General features: G+C 35.8%; 3 protein-coding genes and 1 non-coding gene across 4 annotated transcripts; 2 read left to right on the top strand and 2 right to left on the bottom strand.

The window, feature by feature from the left end:
* Nucleotides 1–466: 466 nt before the first annotated feature.
* On the top strand, nucleotides 467–1,465 carry LOC106359192. The gene is made up of 3 exons (XM_013798927.1): nucleotides 467–567; nucleotides 769–940; nucleotides 1,079–1,465. Exons 1-3 carry the CDS (start codon nucleotides 467–469, stop codon nucleotides 1,463–1,465), a joined length of 660 nt encoding a protein of 219 aa, XP_013654381.1.
* An 8,053-nt stretch (nucleotides 1,466–9,518) lies between these two features.
* LOC106359193 lies at nucleotides 9,519–19,150 on the bottom strand. Its single transcript, XM_022699884.2, has 4 exons — nucleotides 17,255–19,150; nucleotides 17,095–17,166; nucleotides 15,130–15,198; nucleotides 9,519–15,042 (listed from the first exon to the last, which is right to left on the bottom strand). The coding sequence occupies exon 4, from the start codon at nucleotides 12,498–12,500 to the stop codon at nucleotides 10,182–10,184; it is 2,319 nt and encodes a 772-aa protein (XP_022555605.2). The 5' UTR covers nucleotides 12,501–15,042; nucleotides 15,130–15,198; nucleotides 17,095–17,166; nucleotides 17,255–19,150; the 3' UTR covers nucleotides 9,519–10,181.
* LOC125584685 lies at nucleotides 11,986–12,092 on the top strand. Its single transcript, XR_007321595.1, has one exon. It is a non-coding gene; the product is annotated as a small nucleolar RNA R71 (small nucleolar RNA).
* On the bottom strand, nucleotides 14,331–17,675 carry LOC125575245 (receptor-like protein 1). The gene is made up of 5 exons (XM_048749799.1): nucleotides 17,255–17,675; nucleotides 17,095–17,166; nucleotides 15,130–15,198; nucleotides 14,631–15,042; nucleotides 14,331–14,514 (listed from the first exon to the last, which is right to left on the bottom strand). Exons 1-5 carry the CDS (start codon nucleotides 17,673–17,675, stop codon nucleotides 14,331–14,333), a joined length of 1,158 nt encoding a protein of 385 aa, XP_048605756.1.
* Nucleotides 19,151–19,331: the final 181 nt, after the last annotated feature.

Below are 19,331 nucleotides of genomic sequence, written 5' to 3'. Positions count from 1 at the left end.
TCCCATAAATATCGATTATTTTTTTTCTCTTAACGCCAGTTAATTATTATATTATAAATTATGAAAAATATTATAAAGACAATTTTACGACTGACAATTTTTATGGTAAGTTTTTACAAATTATAAAAAATATTACAAAAACAATTTTAAAAATTGTGGGGTCAGCTACTCTTACTTAACTACCTCCGCCCTTTGCTTATATAAGGGATTTTACCCGCAAATATAGACATATTTTTTACGAATATTTATTAGTGATATCTTGTTAAATCAAAAACCAGCATGATAAGTCATTATTTATGTTTTTTTTTTAAAATCAAACATTTTCATCAAATATACAGTATATGATTATTATTATTATTATGTTAGAAATTTTAAAAACACTCACATATATATTATGCTTATTGTTTATGTCTGAAAACGCTTTATGATCACATTATGTACTGTCCTGGTGGTGAATTCAACGCCAATGGTGGATTTGGATTCGAGACAGAACTCGTTTCTGGTGAATCTGGAGAGAATGTTGGACTTTCCAACAACTGAGTCACCGATTGGGACAATCTTGAACAAGTAATCATACTCATTGTCTAATCTATTCGCCATTGTCCTCTCAAATCCTAGCGTCTGGATCAACCTGTGTATGTCTGGATCAACCTGTGTATGTCGATCGAACGAGAGAGAAATCAAACGAAGCAGAGGTGTAAATCAAACTGTGAGGAGTATGCTTCAGCTCAAACCTATGCTAAATGATTTCTTGCGTTGCCTGGTTAGGAACGGCATCTCCTCCTCCTTTTGGTACCACACTTGGGCTCTGTTAGGTCCTCTGATTTCTGTGTTAGAAGAACATGGTCCGCGTATGCTGAGAATTAGGAAGGACGCTACAGTTTCTGAAGCGGTTCGCGATGGTAATTGGGTGCTTCCATCTGCTAGATCACCAGAAGCGGTGACTCTCCAAATTGACTATTCCTCCTCCATCTCCAGATAACGGAAGTGATCAGTTCCTTTGGCGTAAAACTGATGGAAGCTTCGGGCCATCCTTCTCTTCTAAGACCATCACTCTCCTACGGTCTTTTGGTCCAAGGTTGTATGGTTCAGAGAGCATATTCCCCGTAATGCGTTCATAACGTGGCTAGTCTTGTTGAGAAGACTACCCACTCGTGACCGTCTTCGTCGTTGGGGCTTAAATGTACCAGCTTCGTGTGTGTTGTGCTCCACCGGTGTCGAGACACACCATCACCTCTTCTTTGAGTGTGAATTCTCTTCCACCTTATGGAAGCACTTTGCGCAAGGAATCATCCCTGCTGTACCCTCAGACATTCACTCTGCGGCTGCTTTAATCTCTCTTAATCGTCTTGGTCCTAAAGCCTCTGCAGTGATTAAGCTTATACTGCAATACGCCATCTACCTTATCTGGAGACTGGAGGGAACGCAACTCTCGTATTTTCACCTCCGTCTCCACCTCTGCTGAAGGTCTTCGCCATGCCCTGGACCGTCTAATCCGAGATCGCTTACTCTCCTTCCCGTCTCCTGAACTGTCTCCATCTTTGCTGCTGTTTTACCTGTCTTTTAGACCTCCTTGAGAGTCTGTTCTTGTGTTTTGGTTGTTTTAGTTTCTTGCATAATAAGTTGTAACCAACATTTAAAAATCTGAAAATGGTATAAATTTAACATTTTACCCAAAAAAAATCGAAACCCTAGAATTAGAATGTTTACACCTTCAGCAAGCCACAAGGTAGAAACATTTGTTTTTCTGTGCTCACGAGGTGAAAATAGAAGGGAAATTATCACAAATACCACATTCATAGTACCACTTTTCATGTTTACACCAACTATTTTTACCATTACTTTTAATGAAGGGTAAAATACACTTATACTCATAAGGTTAACTAATCTAGACTTATGGTTTAGAGATGAAGGGGTGGGATAGAATTTTTGAAAAATGAAATTTAGGATTCTAATAAATATATAAATAAATACTTAAAATTTTTTTTTTTTAAATTTAAAAATAGTTTCAAACATAATTTTCGATTGTCAAAAAAAAATTTTGAAAAAAAAATTTTATAAAAAAGTTCGAATTTGAAAAAGTATAATTCGAAAATAAAAAAAATTATTATTATTTTTTTATTATTATTATTTATTATTTTTATTTATTTAAATAATGATTTATTATATATATATAGAACAAGGGTATAAGAGTCTTTTGCCACTTAATGAAAAAAATATTTTTGAAAATGTCTCTTTAATAGTGGTAAAGATGAAAAATGATATTATTTACTGGTAAGTTGTGAAATTATCTAGTGGCAATTTTATAAATATTTTAAATAAATTTTAGTGGTTCCATATAGATAATTTGTGGAATTGATTAGATTAAATGGTTATATTATTTACTTTTTATCTTTTTTGAAAGAAATAATTGACAATGTCTTTTTAATTATTTTATTTCGTTGTAATATTTTCATATATCTCAATGTAATAAACTATATGATACGTGAAGTAGAAATTGTGAAACTGTTTAATACCACTAATATATTTTTAACATGTTCTTCTACTGATGACGTACACCACAAACATAGAATACTATGTGTTTTCCTGAACCATTTGCAGTAAAGAATTTTTTTAATATAATTTATATTTAAAAATAAATTTATTAAATATTATGTATTTTACTATTTTCTTACTAATATTTAATATAGATTTGATATATATTAAATCAATTTGCATAAAACTAATAAAAATTGTATAATTATCAAAAATTTAGCCTAAACAATATTTATAAAATTTGTATATATATAAGAAACTAATGATTTTACGATTAGATATTTAATTTTTTAAAAAGTTGTAGAAATTTTTGAAAGTTTTAGTAATACAAATTGTATAGTTATACAAAAATAATAACATTTCGAAATTTGAAATGTTATATATGAATATATTTATTTTATAGATGATGTATGAGCTATTACCATATTTAAAAAAAGTTTACCAAAAAGAAATATCAATATTAAATGTAATATATGAATTATTACAATATTCTAATAAGTTTGCCAAAAATATAAATCAACATTAAATGAAACTATCTATGTCATATTTTTCCGGAAGCCATGTCATCAATTTCAGTAGTCATGTCATATTTGTTTTGTGAAATTGATTGTAAAGAGTATATGTGGTAAAATCACTTCGCAAATATAGTCTAGGAGATTCTCCTATTCAAAGATAATAACGTCAAACATACATGTTTTAGCAAACAGGTAACAGTATACCTTGGACTGACCCCATCATGGAATCAGTTGCACAGGAAACGTCCTTTAAAGCTTTGAACACGATGAATGAACAAATCAACGCGATAAAACCATTCACGGGACCAGCGTGAGTCTATGAAGAGGGAAGCAAACAAAACCAATGATGTGGAGATGAAGACTCCACCAGACGTCCAGTAAAACCACACCATGTCTATCAGACCATCACCCTCTTCCTCTTCTTCTTCTTCCTCTTTGAACTGCTTTTCAAAGTCTTTCGAGATTTTTCAACTTTTATTGGTAGGAAGTCCACAAAGCTGATCATTGCCTATGTAACTTGTTGCTTCAAAGGTCACAAGATGCGCTTTGAAAGGGATTTCACCTGACAAATCGTTGTATGACACATTGAAGTATCCTAAATTGTTGAGATCGGCTAGCTGAGGAGGGATGTTTCCATGTAACTTATTGTTAGATAAATCCAGACTCTCCAAATTCTTCAGATTTGAAATGCTATCTGGTATGGAGCCGATGAGGCAGTTGCTTGAAAAAATCAGGGATATGATGTTCTTAAGATCCCAAACTTCAACTGGAATCTCACCGGATAATTGGTTGCTTGACAAATCCAGACCATACATATAGCGAAGAATATCACCTTGATATGTTTCATACCTGCTTTTCGATAAAAAAATTAACTGTAGTTGCTGGTGTTGACTGAAGGCCAAGCTCTAGTTGGGTATCAACAAGGTAAAGAGCTGATGGATAGCGCCAGCGTTGGAAGAATGAAAATCCTACTGAATAATCATATGGATTGATTATTGCATTGCATCCAAAAGACATTTTACCAAAACATGCACTACAAGAAAACAGCGGCATACTGAGGGAAAAAATCGTCGGTATGTCGCTGGAATAATGCTATTCCGACGACATACCGACGAAAAAAATCATCGGAAATAACTCCTCAGAAATTCATCTTTCCTCGGAAATCCCTCGGAATATTCCGAGGATTTTTTTCGTCGGAAATTCCTCGGAATATTCCGATGAAGATGTCGTCGGAATATTCCGAGGGATACACTTCCTCAGAATATTTCCAAAATTAAAAAAAAAAATTATAAATTTATTTTTTTTAAAATTGAAATTCGAAAATATAAAATTAAAATTGAAATAGAAAACATATTTAAAATACAAAAATTAATAAAATAGTTTTTATAAATAAAAAAATGTTTTATAAATACAAAATTAGTTTTAATAAATATAAATATTTTTATAAATATGAAATCATCTTTTTATAAATACAAAATAGTTTTTATAAATACAAAAAATAATAAAATAGTGTTTATAAATCAAAAAAATGTTTTATAAATACAAAAATAGTTTTAATAAATATAAATATTTTTATAGATATCAAAATCATCTTTTTATAAATACAAAATAGTTTTTATAAATACAAAAAATAATAAAATAGTGTTTATAAATCAAAAAATGTTTTATAAATACAAAATTAATTTTAAAATATGAAATCATCTTTTATAAATCCAAAAATCGAATTTATATACAAAGAACGTTTTGTATATTTAAAAATAGTTTTTATAAATACAAAAATAAAAAAATAGTGTTTATAAATCAAAAAAATGTTTTATAAATACAAAATTAGTTTTAATAAATATAAATATTTTTATAAATATGAAATCATCTTTTATAAATCCAAAAATCGAATTTATATACAAAAACGTTTTGTAAAATCGAATTTATATAGAAAAAACGTTTTGTAAATACAAAAATAATAAACAATTTATAAAAAAAGTTCTAAATCAATTCAACACAACCAAATCACAATTCTAAACCTATTACACAACAAATCACAATCCTACCCAATCACCCTAACAAAAATCTATCAAAAAACTTCTAAAATCATCAAATCTACTTAAAAACCTAACAAATAGGATCTAAGAGAGTGGGATAGGGTCCTTACATGATTTGTAAGGGAATGGAAAGGATTCGCTGGAGAGATCGTCGCGAGAGAAGGTGGAGAACGCCGGAAGGAGAGAGAGATCGCCGGAGAGGAAAAAGAGAGAAATGGGGAAGAAGATGCGGTTCGAGTTTATAAAACCTTGGGTCTGACGGATATTTTCCGTCGGAATTCCCTCAGTATTTTCAATTTCAATTTTCGCGAAATATTTGGCGGCTTGTTTGCCCGGTTAAATGAAAATATTCCGAGGAAATTCCGACGGCCACTTAAATATCCGTCGGAATTTCCTCGGAATATTTTCATTAATTCGAGGAAAAAGAATATCCTGTGCATGTATTTCTATTAATTTATATTGTTCCTCGGAATTTCCTCGGAATATTCCGAGGAAATACCGAGGAACTAGTGTTTGGGGTTTCAAAACATCAATTTTTTTTGCTGTATTTCATTTCTTATACAATTGTAATGCATACCATTGAGGATTCTTTGTATAGATGAGCATAAACCATGAAATAACAAATTTCAAAACGAATTGAAAGTATTCACTTTACCGTTCATTAAAGTGTATAAATGTTTCTCTTATGTTGTGGGGATTTCGTTCATACAAACGGAAAAGTGTTTATTATAGGGTAAGGAACAAATTTTTGACTTCATAATCAGTCTAAGACACTTAATAAGGGTTATATAATTGTTATTCAAACCGCAAAACGTTGCTTTCGGTTTAAAAACTCTATTTCCTTGGAATTTCCTTGGAATATTCCGAGGGAATTCCGAGGAAACCCTTATCTTCCTCAGAATATTCCGAGGAAATTCTGAGGAACACTTGATAAACTCGAATGTTTTTTTATAAACGCATCGATCGATCCGTTGATGTTCAAAAACGCATCGATCGATCGAGTATATCAAGTGTTCCTCGGAATTTCCTCGGAATATTCTGAGGCTTTTCCGAGGAAACAGGGTTTGGGGTAACAATGTGATCGATCGATTAGATTATCTCATCGATCGATGTGGATATCCAATAGATCGAATGAACAAAATCTCGAACGTTTTTTTATAAACGCATCGATCGATGCGTTTATGTTCAAAAACGCATCGATCGATCGAGTATATCAAGTGTTTCTCGGAATTTCCTCGGAATATTCCGAGGAATTCCGAGGCTTTTCCGAGGAAACAGGGTTTGGGGTAACAATGTGATCGATCGATCCCAAAATGGATCGATCGATCCCAAAATGGATCGATCGATCACCAAAATGGACCAAAGCGTAACAATGTGATCGATCGATTAGATTATCCCATCGATCGATGTGGATATCCAATAGATCGAATGAACAAAATCTAGAACGTTTTTTTATAAACGCATCGATCGATCCGTTTATGTTCAAAAACGCATCGATCGATCGAGTATATCAAGTGTTCCTCGGAATTTCCTCGGAATATACCGACGGAATTCCGAGGAAATTCCTCGGGAAATTCCGATGATTTTATTTTCCGTCGGAATGTCCGTCAGAATACCGATGTTTTCTTGTAGTGATGATGGTATGGCGCCTTTGAATTTGTTGTGAGATATATCTAAGAGACCAACATTACTTAGCTGACATATATTTTCAGGGATATGGGTCTGAAAGCTATTATTCCCTAGAAGAAGAACTCCCAAGTCAGATGTCTTCCCAATAGTATTCAGAATCATTCCAGAAATACGGTTGTGCCACAAATCGAGCACCTGTAATCCCTTAGCCTTGAATAAATAGCTCGGAACTGAACCCATAAACTCATTGCTGTGTAGCCTTAATTCCCTGAGAGATGATACATTAAAATTCCTTGGAATGGAGCCAGAAAAGCTATTGTGGGACATGTCTACAACCGAAAGCTGTAGATTTTGTAGTTGATGAGGCACATGGCCTTTTAGCTTGTTTCCCCTCATGAGTAGAAAGGATAGTCCCGAGATTTTATCAATCCAATATGGAAGCTGATATTAAGAGTTTTCAAGGCTCCTAAGACAAATGTTGTAGTATAAAAGATTGTCGAACCAGTTCTGAGAGATATCAAAGCACCGAAAATGCAAATACTCACTTAATCTAAGTGCAACCAATGATTTAGATGGGTTTTAAACTACTACTAATACTAGAAAGCAATAACAGAATGATACTTTCTTGACTAAGGAAAAAGAGAACTCATGGGCATAGGGATTAGACCTTGGGTGATCAAGTATCGAACTAAGGATGACAAATGATCAATCAAACTATCAACCTTAAGCCTAGACACAATTCTAAGCAAGCTCTATGTCTAGATGAACGCTCATTTGCTAACATATCTAAAACATCAAATGTCTTTGGTTGAATAATATGAAAGCAATCATTACTAACAAGTCTATTAGCTATCTTAGCACCTTTAACAACAAATGTCTTTGGCAAAGTATACTAAAAGCCTAGGAGAGTTGTCTCAGGCATTTCATCAAACACCTTTTGGGTGGGAAATGTCTATTGATCAACTTTTGAGTGGCCAACTCAGAAGATGCATTATGAATACTCTACTAGCAAGGAACAAGAATGATCTACACTAAAACATCCTAGAACTAACCTAATCACCCTTAATCTCCCTAACCCATGAATTCAAAAGGTGATTACTCACTAATCTCCATGATTCCTCTTAAACCCATATTGGATTTCAGATTAATCATGTAGAGAAATAGATAAGAAATCAACAAGAACACAAGATGAAAGCAATGAAATCTGAATCAAAAGAAGTTTTTACTAGTTCTTCTCTCTCGAAAAGAGATTCCCTGCCTCCAATGACTTACAAAAGTACTTAACTTAGGTTTAGAAAGTGTAAAAACATCAAAAAAATGACCAAAAGGCCCCTGAAATAACATAAAAATCGTCCAAGCAAAACACGCGGAGTGACCTAGCATAGTCGCTCCAGGAGGTCACTCCCGACGCGTTTCTTTGTGTCTCGACCCGTCAAAACGCGAGTGACTTGAGCTGGTCGCTCTGGGTGGTCGCTCTGGCTGGGAGTGACTTGAGCTAGTCGCTCTGCCTGGTCGCTCTGGCTGGGAGCGACCTCGGTAGGTCGCTCTGAGAGGTCACTCTGCGATGCTCGACCAGGATGGATATGCCTCTAGTAAATTGATCATAACTCCTTCATTACATCTCCAAATGACTTGAAACCACTTCCATTAGAAAGCTAACTCAATTTTCTGTGTCTCCACAAAATCTTAGCAACAGGAGATTTCTCTAAAGGCTCCATCCATGCTCATCTTTCACCTCCTTTTGGATCACAATGCTCCCAAACATCTCAAATCACTCCATGTCACACTCCAACACCTAATAAGGACAATGAATGCAAAATGCAACCTAGAAATGGCTAAATCCTAATCTATATGATGAAAATTCTCATGGATGAATGGATAAAACAATGTAAATATGCCAGATATCAACTCCCCCAAACTTGTTCTTTTACTTGTCCACAAGTGAACTTTCTAGAACTCATAGGGAGAGATGTTTGAAGTTGGGAGCTCATAGCCAAAAGAAACACAACTAGCACACACAATTAGCACACTCTCTTATTACACTCTAGCTTCTCTAGGCCTATCTCAACTCTTTTTGCCCTTACACTCATCATCAATCATCCACATATTCAAAACAACCAACTCTCACATTCGTTAAGCACAAAACATTAGGTGAATTCTTGCAAATGGTCAGTTGGTCCAAATCATCTGGTTGGGTAAGGGAAGGCTTTTATTCAAGTGATTCAAGAGGTTCAAAACATATGATCTTTAAAGTAGTTTACTCTCGAAACAAGTAGACTTGACATTGCACATAATATATCTAAGAAAGGGATCAACTCATGCATACAATGCTCAATCTCCATTGTTCTACCATTTTCCCAAACATACAATTACACAATCATTCCCAAATGTCAAACCCAACTCACATCTCTCACCAAAAGATCCTAAGAGTATTAACTTCTTCTCTTTGAAATCTACAAGGGATTTTTCACAACCTCAAAACATTATTTAGCTCCTAACAACTTTGCTAGCCCCCTTTTTCTTTCTTTTTCTTTTCTTTTCATATTTTTATTTTTTATTTTTTTCTTCATTTTTTATTTTCTTTTCTCTTTTATTTCGTTTTTTTTTTTTAGGTGGGGGCCAAAACTTTCATAACTTGAGCTAGAGGTTTATCTACTTATCCCAATAAAACAATTCACTTAAACACAAAGAGTCATTTCTTTTCGTTTTTCATTGCTCCCAAATCATAATCACAACACTCATCCCCCACCTATAGCTAGACAATAGAGTGCCCAATCTAGCAAGAATGAAGATCAAGCATTGTCGTTCCCGATACTCTCAACATTATGCACATGTAAGACTTTCCGAAGAAGACCTCACTCATCAAACAATGAAAGCTTAAAAGGAGGGAAAAGTTTTTTTTTTTTTGGAGTGGTCTACCACTAGAGTTTGTCAAAATAAGATTGGCATAAAGGATGTGACAACTCAAGTGTGTATAGCCATGACTCAGTACACAAGGGACCATGAGCAAGAAGCATTAAGTTCATTCAGTTCAAATAGGGTTTGTAGTTGGTTTCAAAGACTGAGTTTCAGCAATCAACTAGTTTCAGGAAGAGTTTTCAAGGCTCGAAGCATACAAGTCTTTTTGAGAGGTGCATAAGCTACTCAGGTGCAAAGTAGTGTTCTTTGCAAGGCGTTTAAAATCATTGCTCCCAATGCAAGTGAATGCAACCTATATGCTCTAGACTCTCCTAAAAATGCAAGTGATGCAATCTATATGATTTGTTTTTTTTTTTTTTATGCTAAAAGGTATGTATGCAGGACTCAATGAAAAATCATCAAAGCAAACATGATCAAATACTTGGTACCTCCCCCAAACTTAGATGACACAGTCTCTGTGTTGTCAAGCAGAGAGAGATACCCAAAAGAGAAAGCTAATATGCAAAAATGAAATGGTATATACAATGGAAAGTAGAGAAGTACCTCAAGTGGAAAGTGGAGAAGGAGGATCCTTCTCAATGTAGGGGTCTCCAGAAGTGATGGTTCCACAATACTCAACATCCAGTGGAGACTGAATTGGGTAAGAGACAGCTTCGTTGACATTGAGGAGTGTGACCTTCTTGTTGGCGAAATCGATGCAAGCACCCACAAAAGTAAGGAATGGTGTGCCCAGGATCAATGGAACTCTCTTCTCAGTTGCCATCTTCAAGACAGTGAGGTCTATGGGGATGGTGCAAGATCCAATCTTCAAAGGGAAATCCTTGATGAGACCAATAGGGGTAGTAGAAGAAGAATCCCCAAACGTGAGAGAGGAAGTATCTGGCTCCATGTGTTCAATCTCAAGACTCTTCACCATCTCCATTGAGATCACATTCACACTTGCACCAGAATCAACAAGAGCATCATCAAAGTTGAGCTTACCAAGAGAGCAAGACAAGGTGAACTTCCCTTGGGATTCTAGTTTAGGGAGAGACTTTGGTGTGACTGGTGGATCAAGTTTCAAAGTTGAGATGTTGAGAAGCTCTGCTACTTCTGCTTGGTGGTCTACAATGTCCTTGATGAGCATCATTTGGACATGAGCCTCACGCATACCCGAAATCGCTGGAAGCTTAACTCCAATATCACTTAGGTCTTTTCTGAACTTGGAAATCACCTTCTTCTGAGCTTTGGTGAGAACCCTTTGTGGAAATGGGAGCTTGTCATAGGGTGGCTGCTCAACCTCAGTGGTGTCCTCCAGCTTGACCTCTTTCAGCTTCTGGTTAGCTCTCTTCGCAACTGGTTTCTCAGCCATGGGTTCATCTCCCTTCAAAATCTTTACTTCAACCATTTTGTCAGCTTCCTCCACAATCTTTGCTTCAGCTGTTGCTACAATCAGATGCTGAACCTGTTCAATCTCAGTTCCAAACACCAATCTTTCAATTTCATCTACCTCTTTCTTGCGGTTACTCAATTCAATCCCTGAAGAAGTGGTAGAGAGGACAACATTGCAATACTCCTTGGGTGTTTGCTCAGATTTTCCAGGTAGAGACCTTTGCTGGCGATTCTGGTGAGTGGTCATGGAAGCAAACTGGTTTTCCAAAGCCCTGAACTTGTTGTTGAGCTCATTGTAACTTCCATCAATCTTGGAGTGAAGGTTCTTCAACTCATAACCAACCTGCTTTTCACTTCTAGTCTGAGACTCCAAGATCTGTTTCAGTAGAACATCAGTGCTGCTTTCCTGAGGAGTAGAGGTAGAAGGATTAACTTGTTGTTGAGAAGACTGGTTCCCTTTGTTGGAGAAATCAGGAGGAGGGTTTTGCTGAGGCTGATAGTTGCCTTGCTGGTTGTTCCTAGGCTGATAACGAATCTGTTGGTTGTTAGGATATGATTTCTGTTGGTAGTTGTTGTAGTGAAAGTTGGGCTCTTTCTTGTACCAACTGCCATTGTTGTTGATGAAACACATCTCTTCTTGACCTTCCAAACCCTCAACCTCATTGATCCCAGGTGGTGCATCTTGGTTTGAGTTACCAACAAAGTTCAGCTGCTCTTGGGTGGATTTATCAGCAATGAGTATGTCTATCTTATCCTGTAGAGCCTTTAACTCATTCCTCGTCTGCTTGTCATCTGTTCTACTGCCTCTGTCGTGGTCTCCACTGTAGAGTGCGTCACTCTTTACCATGTTGTCAACCAGCTCCTCTGCATCTTCCTCAGTTCTTCCCAAGAAGAACCCATTGCTAGCTGTATCCAATCTGGCTCTGTACTTAGGAAGAGCTCCCCTGTAGAATGTGCTCAACAGGCTTTCCTTAGAGAAACCATGGTGAGGGCATTGAGCTTGGTAGCCTTTGAATCTCTCCCAGGCTTCACTGAATCCTTCCAAGCCCTTCTGTTGAAAGCTGGAGATCTCATTTCTCAGCTTAGCAGTTCTTGAAGTAGAGAAGAACTTCTCCAAGAATGCTTTCTTGCAGTCATCCCAAGTGGTGATAGAGTCGCTGGGTAGAGACTTCTCCCACCGACGCGCCTTATCCCCCAAAGAGAAAGGGAATAACTTCAGCTTTAAGGCATCCTCTGACACACCATTGGTTTTTGACAACCCGCAGTAGCTGTCGAACCTGTCCAAGTGATCGAATGGGTCCTCTAAAGCCAAGCCATGAAATTTGTTGTTCTCGATCACGTTGAGGAGTCCTGACTTGACCTCAAAGTTGTTAGCTGCCACAGCCGGTGCTCGGATTCCCAATCTATGACCATGAATGTTGGGCCGGTCATAAGTACCAATGGGTCGAGCTGCCCGCGGTTGGTGTTCTGCCCCTTGTTGTGGATCTGCCATATCAACGTCCAATTCCTGCAAGTGGGCTTGTTGCTATTCTTCTCTTCTAGCTCTAGCACACTCTCTCTCTAAAGCTCTGAAGAAGAAGAATCAGTAACAAAACAAAATTTAAAATGACTTAGTCTTAAGCAAGTGACTAAATCTCAATGTTTCAATCTACTCAGAATTTGGCAACGGCGCCAATTTGATATTAAGAGTTTTCAAGGCTCATAAGACAAATGTTGTAGTATAAAAGATTGTCGAACCAGTTCTGAGGGATATCAAAGCACCGAGAATGCAAGTACTCACTTAATCTAAGTGCAACCAATGATTTAGATGGGTTTTAAACTACTACTAATACTAGAAAGCAATAACAGAATGATACTTTCTTGACTAAGGGAAAATAGAACTCATGGGCATAGGGATTAGACCTTGGGTGATCAAGTATCGAACTAAGGATGACAAATGATCAATCAAACTATCAACCTTAAGCCTAGACACAATTCTAAGCAAGCTCTATGCCTAGATGAACGCTCATTTGCTAACATATCTCAAACATCAAATGTCTTTGGTTGAATAATATGAAAGCAATCATAACTAACAAGTCTATTAGCTATCTTAGCACCTTTAACAACAAATGTTTTTGGCAAAGTATACTAAAAGCTTAGGAGAGTTGTCTCAGGCATTTCATCAAACACCTTTTGGGTGGGAAATGTCTATTGATCAACTTTTGAGTGGCCAACTCAGAAGATGCATTATGAATACTCTACTAGCAAGGAACAAGAATGATCTACACTAAAACATCCTAGAACTAACCTAATCACCCTTAATCTCCCTAACCCATGAATTCAAAAGGTGATTACTCACTAATTTCCATGATTCCTCTTAAACCCATATTGGATTTCAGATTAATCATGTAGAGAAATAGATAAGAAATCAACAAGAACACAAGATGAAAGCAATGAAATCTGAATCAAAAGAAGTTTTTACTAGTTCTTCTCTCTCGAAAAGAGATTCTCTGCCTACAATGACTTACAAAAGTACTTAAATTAGGTTTAGAAAGTGTAAAAACATCAAAAAAATGACCAAAAGGCCCCTGAAATAACATAAAAATCGTCCAAGCAAAACACGCGGAGTGACCTAGCATAGTCGCTCTAGGAGGTTACTCCCGACGCGTTTCTTTGTGTCTCGACCCGTCAAAACGCGAGTGACTTGAGCTGGTCGCTCTGGCTGGTCGCTCTGGCTGGGAGTGACTTGAGCTAGTCGCTCTGCCTGGTCGCTCTGGCTGGGAGCGACCTCGGTAGGTCGCTCTGAGAGGTCACTCTGCGATGCTCGACCAGGATGGATATGCCTCTAGTAAATTGATCATAACTCCTTCATTACATCTCCAAATGACTTGAAACCACTTCCATTAGAAAGCTAACTCAATTTTCGGTGTCTCCACAAAATCTTAGCAACAGGAGATTTCTCTAAAGGCTCCATCCATGCTCATCTTTCACCTCCTTTTGGATCACAATGCTCCCAAACATCTCAAATCACTCCATGGCACACTCTAACACCTAATAAGGACAATGAATGCAAAATGCAACCTAGACATGGCTAAATCATAATCTATATGATGAAAATTCTCATGGATGAATGGATAAAACAATGTAAATATGCCAGATATCAGAAGCGTGCCGGAAAAGCTATTATCTGATCATATGTCCAAAAGACGTAGAGACTTTGAGTTCAACAAACCTTGTTCGAGACTCCCACCAAAACGGTTTCCATCAAGAAACAACCAAACTAAACTAGTAAGATTTGCATGCCTTGGAAATACTTTCCCCTGGAGTTGGTTGTTGGAGAGCTTCAGAACGCTGAGAGAGTAGCAACCACGTACATCTGATAATTAGAGGACATGTCCAAGAATTCTAGACTTTTCATCTCGCCCATAGAAGATGGAATGGTTCCATGATTGTGGTTTGAAGAAAAGTTCATGTACCTTAGATGTGGAAAAACAATCCCTATGTCTTCTGGAAGTGAACCGTATATCCTGTTACATGAGACATCAAGAAAATTTAGTCCATGAACAAGCCTAGAAGGTAGTCGAAGCTCTGTCAACAAATTGTTGGTCAGTCTAATAGCCGCCAGCCTTGTATTATTCTGCACAAGCCAGAGCGCAAGTCATGTTGATGAGCAAGAAAGCTAGGGATTGTGCTGCCAAGATTGAATTTCTTTAGCTTAAGTATCTTCAACTGAAATGGTGGAAGCCAGGAGCTCTCAGCCTGAGTTTGGATCGTACCAAGTTTCGTTGACAACTTGAATACTGTGAGTCTTGTGTGATTGGCCAGCGAACTGAACCAGAAGGAACCGTTGAAGTCATTATCAAAAAGGGATAAGTACTCAAGCGTTGATGGTAGACCAGGTACAAAGGAAGACAAGTCTCCACTGATTTTGTTTTCGGATAGATCAAGAGTTCGAAGACGGCTTAGGTTTGCCAGACAATAAGGAGTATTTGTCAAAGCATTGGAGCTTAAATCTAGTTCTCTAAAATTCATTAATGCGCAAATCTTCAAGTAGCCTGGAATTAGTCAAAATAAGACTTGTTAGAGGATGATCACACTAAGACTGATATGTAAAGATGAGACACGATTTTTAATATTTTCACCTTTTGGTGTCGATGGTAATTGATTGTTTGCAAGATTCAGTACGTGTAAAGATGAAGGAAGCATTACACCTGCAATTGATAGGATAGACAATAAATAGAAAACAGTCTTGCATGCTCCACCAGGCATCTAAAAAAACTCGAATTTCAAATCATTCACTTGCTTAGCTAAAATTAAACTCTTGCATTCTAACACAAAAATAATGATTGGTTGGACCGTAATTAATTGTAAAGATCTTAGAATTTAGTTTGTAGGATTTATTGATTTAGTTGTACGGATATAACCAGTGGCGTACAGAGCTTCATAGGGGGCCCAAGACGAATATGAATAGAAATTTATAAAGTTTTAATTGAAATTTAAATAATACAAATATATTATTGTTTTAACAAAGTTTTAAATGTTAAAAAATTATTACATATATTATTTTTTGAACAAAATTTTAACCAAAGTATTATATTGTATGAACGAGTGTACATTAACGTGGAAAATATAAACTCATTAAATTGCTAAAAAATTAGGTAACATATAAATTTTTACATAATTTCTTAAACTTAGGATACATATATAAAAAATAATAATAGATAAAATTATAAATGTCAAGAAAGAATTACACCAAAATTTTATCTATATATTACTTCACTAAATTATCATGATTATAAAATTGGTAACTTTAAAAGAGCAATTAAATCATAAGAATTTTAAATAAAACATAATAAATTGATGAGAAAAATACTTATTCAAACAAAAAAACTGTTTTTGAAATATGTAGAAATCCAACAAAAATTGTGATTTAAGCATACACTCAAACTTTTTTTTAGAAATTAGGGAACCCTAAAATTTGATACTCCCTCCATTTTTTAATATAAGTCATTTTAGAATTTTGCGCATAGATTAAGAAATCATTAATTTTTTATATTTTCTAAACAAAAACATCATTAATTATTTAACTAACTACAAATCAACCAATAATAAAATAGAAGGTATATGATCATTGGTCATATAATATTAAGTGTTACTAAATTTTACATATAAAACCAAAACGTTATATAATTTGGAACATAAAAATTTCTCTAAAACGAATTATATAAAAAAAAGGGAGAGAGTATTACTTAGAGCCGTAAGGCAAATGCTTTTTTTTTCTCTACAAGGCAAACACGGCTTTCAATGTAACTTTAAAATTTGTTAATTTTAGGCAAAGATTAAAGCTAAAAACAACTGATACAGCCCAACCAACCCAATCACCCCAGTATTTATCAAACCAAACAATATTATCTAGAATCGTTATCATTAGGCATTGGGCGGATCGGATATCCGGGCAATTTTAAGGTATCCGGATCCGGATTCTTATCCGGCGGATCCATAATCTTACTATCCTTATCCGGATCTGGGGTTCTCGGATATCCGGATGTCAGATATCCTTCTAAAAATTGTAATATCCGGCGGATATTCGGATCCGGATTTGGATCCTTAAAATAAATAAAAAATAATATCAATATATATATAAAATATTAACAATAATTTAAAAATAAAAATATATATAATGTTTTTAATTATTTCTATGTATAATATTACAAAATTTACATAAAATTTATATATACTATTATAAAAATGAAAATATATTAAATAAAATTAATTTTTATATATAAATATTACTATTTTTGAAATAGTTATTAATAAAACTTACAGATCCGGATATCTGGACTAGAAAATTAAAATATCCGGATCCGGCTTTGACGGATCCAACATTTTACTATCCGGATCCGGATTCGGCCCCTCCCGATATCCTGATTTTCGGATCGGATCCGGATCGAATCTCGGATCGAATCCGGATCTCGGATAAAAGTTCCAGGCCTAGTTATCACTGCCTGCTTCTCTTCTTTTTTACTAACCGGTCTAGATGTTCAACTATTCTTCTGGTTATGTTTTTTTTTATTAACTTCTTCTGGTTATGTATATGACGATCTTACCTAGCTTGTCGAAGTCGGTGAATCCATTATTACTTAGATCCAGTTCTTGCAACATTGGCATACCTGTCAGTACTGCAACAACACAAGTATCATTCTTACAAAGAAGGAAACAAATACTCTTCATGCAAGAAAAATTGGGGTTAAGCTGGCAAAAATGTACCATTGATGGGATCAAACAAGTCACTGAACTTATTGAACGAAAGTTTAAGGTTTTGGAGTCGAGGGAAGCTATGGAACAAAGACAGATTTGGAGACTGGTTTTCTAACTCATAACTGGCGGGTATGAGTTCATCAAGCGAGAGGTGGACTACGTGGCCACCGGTAGTAGCGTCACTACACTTTACCCTTTTCCAGTGGCAGCAATCACTGCTAGGATCATCATGACTCCATGATTTCAGCATGCTTTCTTCTTCTACTTTAAAACCATTCTTGAGTTGCAACAGACCCATCCGTTCAGTTTCCAGACAACCGACACATCCTTTCATCTGGAGTTGAAGCATCAACGTTACTATCATGAACAACACCAAAGCCATCTGCTTCTTCTTCTTAACCCACCACCAGTATCTCTCATATGTTCTCATTATTATTTTTTCCTGTGGTACACAAACTGAATCAGAAATTAGATAGGTTGAAGATTTGTAAGAGGTAGGTCCCAAAAACGCCCCAGGACAAGTCCAAAACCAATGATCATGTCCCCCTGACTTTCAGCATCCATCATGTTACGCATTTTGTTAGTTTAGTATGTTAATAAATATCATGGTACAATCTGGAGGGCCCATTCTAAGTTCTTTTATATTGGCAACTCAAAACCAGAGATATAAGAGCACCTCCATCGGAGTAGTTTAATACAGGTTCTAACCAAAAGCAAAAAAAAAAAAAAAATGAAAAATGCTAAATAAATTGAGAACCGCTGCCAAACGTGAGCATTTTAGAATCAGTAAGACACCCTAACGTGTCATCTTGTAATTGGAACGCACATTAATGTCTCTCTCTCCCCTTCGTTTGTGCGAAATCAGTTTTCTTTCTCCTCCATTCTCGAAGACTCCGCTTCTCTCTCGAATCTCATTTCGACCTCTTTCTCGGGTAGGTAAAATCATCCTTTCGATTTCGTGAATGGGAGGAGGAGGAGGATCAAGATCTTCGACCCCATCGAGCTAACACCGAAGAAGGATGCTGGTAAGCCTGGGGAGGAGGAAGATCACAGGAGGAAGAAGGTGAGGAAAGAAACTGCTGCGACCGCGAGAGCCTCTGCGAAAGATGCTGCAGTGAGGGCAGGGGATCCGGATGAGGAGAAGTATAGGTTGGGGTACGGTGTTGCTGGTAAAGGAGTGAAGCTTCCTTGGTACGTTGAGAACAAACGTGAGTATGAAGATAGAGCTGGTGGTGAAGGGGAGGAGGAGGAGGATGGTGGACGTAGGAGAGTGAATCTAACTGGACCAACTTGGACTGATTCAATTTTCTTTCCATTAGCCTGAAATTCTTCAAAACTACCTCCATAAGCCTACTTAAGTTCACAACATCATGTAAAAATGCTTTCAAGATCACCTCCAAAAACAGCGTAGACACTCCTGCATCTATTGATTTATTAGAACTGTTTGACGACACAAAATAGGAAATGTATCATGTATATACCTGGTATTGAATACAATAATCAATCGAAAGTATTTGGGCTTACAGCTTAAAGCCCATCTGTTTATTTTTCAGGTTTAACGAAATATCTATTTGATAAGGAAAGATCTTCTATTACCATGCAACTACGTCTAACTAGTTTCTATATATAGTAATTTTCCACCTTAGAATCTCTATGTTAAATATTTATGGTCTAAGAGCATCATCATAGCCGTTGCTTAGCAAGGATTTCTAGTGTAATTATGATTAAAAATAAATCAAAAATAGTTTTTATTAGAAGAAATGTTTCTTAATTAAGAGTAACTAAGGATCCGCACAGATGCGCAGAGTGAATATATATGTGAATTATTTTGTATAAAATAAAATATTTAGGTTCTAAATAGTGACCAAGATAATGAGTGGAATAAATAATTCCTTAAATTTGACACTATTTATAAAAATATTTTTTTCTTAAATGTTTCTTTTTACTCTTTTTAATTGGGAAATCTGTTTTTTTTAGAGCAAAAAAATGGTAACTATGTCCCTTTAGACTAATTTATACTACTTTATGTCTTATTAGACTATTTTTTTCCAAAATGGTAGTAATGCCCTTAAAATTGTAATTTTTT

The sequence above is a fragment of the Brassica napus genome, chromosome C3 (genome assembly GCF_020379485.1).
Source record: "Brassica napus cultivar Da-Ae chromosome C3, Da-Ae, whole genome shotgun sequence".
In the NCBI taxonomy this organism is placed as follows: Eukaryota; Viridiplantae; Streptophyta; class Magnoliopsida; order Brassicales; family Brassicaceae; genus Brassica; species Brassica napus.
The sequence above is the reverse complement of the archived record's forward strand: the minus strand, read 5'-3'. Positions and strand labels throughout refer to the sequence as shown.